Source organism: Cariama cristata, unplaced genomic scaffold (assembly GCF_000690535.1).
Source record: "Cariama cristata isolate BGI_N322 unplaced genomic scaffold, ASM69053v1 scaffold38101, whole genome shotgun sequence".
NCBI lineage: Eukaryota > Metazoa > Chordata > Aves > Cariamiformes > Cariamidae > Cariama > Cariama cristata.
The window spans coordinates 29,047-35,046 of NW_009598402.1; the positions used below are offsets into that span (position 1 = coordinate 29,047).

Below are 6,000 nucleotides of genomic sequence, written 5' to 3' on the forward strand. Positions count from 1 at the left end.
GCAGAGGTTGCAGACTACCAAATGCCCTGGATAATGCACTAAAGCTGGAGGTTGAACCCAGAAGCACTCACCCAGTCCTCAGGACTTCCCTGCTGTAGGCTTTCAGTTTAATAAAAGTCACAGGAACAAAAATAAACAACTGTTTGGCTATTTTTCATTACCACTTTCCATGATCTCTTAGGGAGTTGTTCACATTTAATCTGTGGGATAGCAATAAGGACCTTCTAGACTAACCGTTAACCGTGTTTCATGATATATTATCACTAAGACAAAGAGCAAAGTCTCTCTCCTGCTGTCTTCATTTTCTGCGTTATTACAGTTGCTTTTTGCTGTACAGTGTAGGGCAAGGAGGTTTTTTTCATGCTTTTCTAATGACAGAATCCATCTCAGATTTTTGCACTGATGTTTTATATCTTGTCTTTGCAGCACATGATTGCAGATACTGTTCGGTCATTGAGACACTGCAGAAATAACCAGTTTGGTGAGTAGCCAAAATTTGCTACTTATTTTGCCTTTGTGCAGCCTTGAGGGTTGTTTTTTTTTTCTGCTTTCTTTCTACTCACTCAGGTTTACTACAGCAGCAAAGTGTGGTCGACAATTATTTAACCAATTGGCAAGGCGGGGCATCATTGTTGGAGGGTCAACATAGCAGAAACTTCATCTGTTTTACTTTACAAAATGTTTGTAGAAACAGCTTCCAAATTTTTTATAAATTATTTTCCTTCAAAAATTATCACCTCTTCAAAATACTGTGTAAGATCTGTGCCAGCTGCACTTAATAATGGAGGCCTCTGGTGTACACTGCTGTTTCTCGCTTTCCCGGCTATAACTGAGTTTCCTCAGTCTCCTGCTAGTCTGTGTGTTTTGGTAATGGATGCACAGCTGTCTTGGCTTCCAGTAGCTAAAAGACAGTATTAGTCACCACAGCTTTTCACTTGGCTTTTCACCAGGAGGAGTTGTTTGCTTGGTTCGGGTTCTTAAAGACATTTCACAAAATGGTAGAGGTTTTGAAGATACTAAGATCCTGTGGGTTTCATGAAAGTTGTTGACTAGATAGAAAAGAAGGGCTTGTGTTAGTGCCTCTGCTAGGGAAAGCCCGCAAATAGAGCTCTGCCTGCTTTAGACACGCAAGGATCTACACCGATGGGGACAGTCATGAGCGCCTCAGCTGCACAAAAGACTTTTTTTTGGTGTTTCCACCTTATTAGCCACCAGAGAATCCAACCCTAAGGGACCATGCCAGAAGACTCCAGCTTGCTTTGTTCTGCTGCTCACAGAGGAGAAACCTTGTGTTTCTCCTGCTCAGTGCTTCTCATTCTCTGCAGAGAGGTTAAACACAGAAAGGGGGCAAACACAGCACTACTTTAGGAAGTGGTTAGTTTTAAAGCCAAACCTACTAAACATGTCATTTATTGAGGCCACTAAAACCTGTTTTCCAAAGAGAAGTTCAGAACTGTGCTGCAGCCTTGGGGAAAAAAGAGTTTGAATAATTTTTTTCCAGCTGAATTTTCAGCAGCCGTCAGCATGGAATCCGACAAAAAGAATAATAATAATAATAATTTTGTGTATTAATACATGTACCTTGGAGAATGATAGGTACTGTTAAGAGCTTTGCTGAACACTTGTTATATAGAATTACCATGTGTATGTATAGTCTTTTTTTTTTTTTTTTTTTAAACAACGGATGCTCGGTATTATGGTTCTTGTGTTATTTTGAGATACATATATATAAGACAGGGAGAGGGAGAAGGACATGTCTTTTGTTTTTATTCTGTGAAACCAGATACTGAAGGAAATATTGATTAATCCAAATCACGCCTCTGTAAGTTAGAATGTCTCTTATTTGGCATTATAAAATGTGGCATTGGTTCCTTTTAATGATGTGATTTTTTTTTTCTTTGGCAGCTTCTCTGCAATCTTTCATCTCGTTTTTGACTTTTCTTTTTTTCCAAGAGGTTTTGTAAGTGTTGCAACATAAATCCAAGGTTAATACCTGAGATTTATCATATAATCTGGTAGTTTGAAGTACGTGATTGCTATTTTATTTTACCACAGACTTGATTTATTGTGAAGCTGGCATTTAAAAAGCAGCTTATACAGACATCCCTGTAGGCACTTTTTTTTTTTTCTTAAATTCATTTAGGCATGAAATGAATTCACTGAATATTTATTGGGACTTTATGGACAGTTTCCTTTTCTAGTGGGCTTATTTTGCTCTCAGGAATGTGAATCTTTCTACTGCATCAACTCCCAGATTAGCTTAAGAGCAGCAGGCATCTCACTGTAGGAAAGAATTCAAACAAAATTAAGCAAGGAATATTATTATTGTTTATGAACTGTATCATGTGTATTAAGCTTGCAGGCTAAAGTCTTTCTGCATTAGAAACTGGTGTAGTTCCAAGCAGGACTGAAATGCCTTTTTAATGGAAATAATACTTTTATATCCTAAATCCCAAAACCAAATAATAGCATTTCCAAAACCTGGCAAAGCAGCCTGAGAAAATAACATAATTCAAGCTTTTGTCATTTCAGGTGTTAATGAGAAATACAAATGTTTTTCAGTACGTTCAGCACAGCTGCTGAGATCTTATTCCCTCAGAACACAAAGGTCATCTCTATATCCCAACACAAATTTATCACATTTTCCTGTTCTCTCCCACATTTCTCAAATTAGTTAGCTGCTCAGAAATAGCTCCTAAAAATAGCTGCCCAGGAGCCCCGTTAGCAGCCGTACGCAGAACCGGCTGCGTTGAGATCCCGTGTTACCTACACAGCATCATACAGCGTGCTTTAGGAACAAGTGGGGTGGTTGGTTCCTGGAAAGCTTCTCGTGTAGCTGGAGAGCGTGGAGAAAAGGATGATAATGATACAAAGGAGAGGGAGGGAGTGTGTGAGTTAAGCTGATTGGCTCGGGGAATTTTGAGGGGTTTTCTTTTTTTAATTTCTGGTAATGTTATTAAAAATTCCTTGAGGACATGCACTAGAAGGGAGCTCTCCAACCGTCGCTCATTTGTCAGCAGTCAGCAACAGGTGGGAAATGTTGCTTTCTCTGCCTGTCTTGATGGGTCTCGTGGCCATGGGCTTAGCTTTTCCTTTTCTATTTCTGCTGGTCACCAGCCATGCTGGAGGGTTTCGCAGGCGGCGAGTTCCCACAAGCCAGTGTCGGGCATAAAGTTTGTAACAGAAGACATCTGCTCTTCAAGCCACCCTTCAATTTGTCTGTTACACAGCTAATTCCTCTCACCGTGTAAACTCCCATGAAATGACAGCATGACTCTCGTCTCTGTTACTAGATCAGAAATCAAAAGCATAACAGATCAAAACGCAGGGGCCTGTCAGAGCAGCTTTGAAGAGCTTTTGTATCTGTCTGCTGTGCTGTCACCTTTCACCTGCTCTGAAGGAAGTTATCCGGGGCCTGCTGTCTTGTGTACTTCTGTTAAGGTTGTTTAAAAGTTAAGGCTGGGTTGCCCACCCCTGCTCAAGGTCCTGTTGTGCTGCCAGAGCCACACAAAGGAAACCGTGAACCACACTTACAGAGGATGGGCTGCCTGTACTGCCACAGGAGTAAATCTTCCACTTGGGAAGAGTCAGCTTCTTGCCATCCACTTGTCCCTCCTTTGTGCATGCTGGCTGCCCAGCATTGCCTACATCTTTCGTTTTTCCCTTTTCTGTATCTAGCTGTTACCTCATGCATTGCACTTAAACAGCAAGTCCTTTGGGTCATTGGCCATCTTTCTTGTGGCTGTCTAGCACCTGACAGGTTGGCGGACCAGGGACTTTGTAACGCACAGGACAGAGAAGCAGGCAAGGCATGGCTTTCTGATCCACTCCCTTTCTCCTGTCTTGCAGGCAATGAAGTTCCTTCAAAAGAGCATCACGAGCTGAAGCCATACGTCCATCACCTGCATGTCATTGACAACCAGCAAGCTCTGTTTGAGCTTTCTCACAGGATAGAGCCGCGAGTGTGAGCGTACACAGCTTCATATAACCGTGTAACTGCAGCACTTTGAATTAAGTGAATGTTTATGCCAAGCATGTTGCTTTCCTATATAAGAACAGTTTACTGAGTTTTATCAGTAGCTCACACAACATGCACAGGAAAATCAGGCAAGAGCCAGCAAAGGAGCTGCTCACAGAGTTGCAAGGCAAGCTTGGTGCCATCCCCGCTGGTCACTGGGACGGGAGGGAGTCAGGCAGCATCCTTTGAGCTCAGGAGCTTGGTTTCTGTGAAAATAGTGTTTGGTCCAGTGTAGCTTTCAATGCAGATTCTGCCAGTATTAGAATAAAGGGAATCGTCGTGTCACAGCAGCAAAACATTTCAGCAAGCAACGTGCCACAGGGGGATTGATTCTCAGTTCACCACAGTACGTACCTCACTAATTCAAGGCTGCCAAAGTATCGTTGCCAAAAATACCGTGCAATCCGTGCAGCTCCCCTGAGTCCGCTGGAGCATCTTATTTGAGATAAGTGCAGACAACCAAGAATGGGAATATAAAAAGACAGTGCACCAGATGAAACTCAAGAGTATCTCATGATGTGGAGGTCAGCAGTAAACAGTTCATGCTGTTATGGCCCCTTAAGAATCTGCTTTATAAAACACACTGTAAGCCAATCCATTTTTGTGGATTTATGGACGCAGTTGTTTGTACTCTGAAAACACGTTATTTTCTTCCTTTTCAGCTATCTCAGATTTAGCACCAACTGCAGTTAACGTGTTATAAATTGTTATAGCAGGAGCTTTGTTTTCTGCTTGGATTACAGCCTCCTTGGTGTCTATTCAGAGACAATGCCTAGATCCACTTACATTCCTAACTTACCTCCTGGACATACTGTTTCAGCAGGTAAAACTTCACCTAACTTGCACATGCTTCTAGTTTTTAAAGAACAAAAGGGTACACCTTACAGGGTACCAGTGTAATTACCTGGATACACACTGGGCTCTCAGCATCAGGCTCCCTTTACTGTTTCTGTCCCTCTCACACCCCTCCACTAGCCAAATCTCATGTCACTAAAAGTACTACTTCTGGGCAGGTACTGAGGCAGCATTTCTAAAGTCTTGTCTACAGCTGACCTACATCTAAGCACCACCATCCCTGTAGCTCTGGTTTTCAGTGCTAAGAAGTTGCCCTGAAATAATCCAGTGAATGCCACAGGCAATGTGCAGCGTGCCACGCAGTCTGGGATGTGTTTGTACACTGACTCACGGTGACAGTCCCTTTGCAGAGCAGGGAGGATACATTGCATTGCTTGCCTGTCTCTGTTGTATGTTTTCCACATAAGGAAGACTTCCAAGAAAATGCTCCTTTACTGAAATTTGGGAATACTGAAGTAGCATGCTCTTTATCTTTGTGTTATCTCTGGTTTAAAGGGATTTAAAAAAAGCAGCTTTAACAAGTAGTCTGGGGGGGAATCTGTAGAATGCATTCGGTTTTCCCATCTGTGAAATATTGTATAGATCTATTGTAAAGGAAACAGATGTTTCAGAAATGTATTTGCTTGTACTTTGTTATTATCAAATACTATATGTTTTGGTTGTTTTGTTTTTGGTTTTTTTTTTTTTTTTAGAAAAAATATCTTCTTTTTACCCAGTAAAAAGAAAAAAAATAAACTCTTGCTGGCCATGGAGTAAAAATTTCCTATGTTCCTGTGTAGATGTGACTGCACATATTGTAAATAAGTCTTTTGTGCAAACAGACCAAAACTGTTCAGATGAGGATACTAGCTGCGGTGGGCTCCTTTTTGCAGTGTAAGAACACAAAGCAGATAGAATTTGCTGCTTGTGTCATTGCAGGTCTTCCTCTGGCTACAGCACTCGCAGAATTCCCACCCTAGCCGCATTACCTGGATGGTTTGCTGGTTTTTGAGCTCCCCCTTGTGAAATCTTTTTTACTGTGGCATTATTTTTAGGAGCCTGTATGTAGACCAGCCTGCATGCTTCAGCTCATACGGTGTAACACTCTAGTCCACAAGTTGTTCTCTTGAAATCTGTGGAAGAGGGAG

The 6,000-nt window shown here is 41.7% G+C and overlaps 1 protein-coding gene across 1 annotated transcript in view; it reads left to right on the forward strand.

Moving 5' to 3' along the window:
* The window catches only part of RAPGEF5 (Rap guanine nucleotide exchange factor (GEF) 5), a gene marked incomplete at its 5' end in the record, with an annotated part of 33,341 nt that extends 28,389 nt beyond the window's left edge, over positions 1–4,952 (forward strand). Inside the window, 2 exons of the mRNA XM_009709242.1 lie at positions 427–481; positions 3,850–4,952. Coding sequence (XP_009707544.1) covers positions 427–481; positions 3,850–3,968 — 174 coding nt within the window. The remainder of the gene's footprint in view (positions 1–426; positions 482–3,849) is intronic.
* Between the last annotated feature and the right edge of the window lie 1,048 nt (positions 4,953–6,000).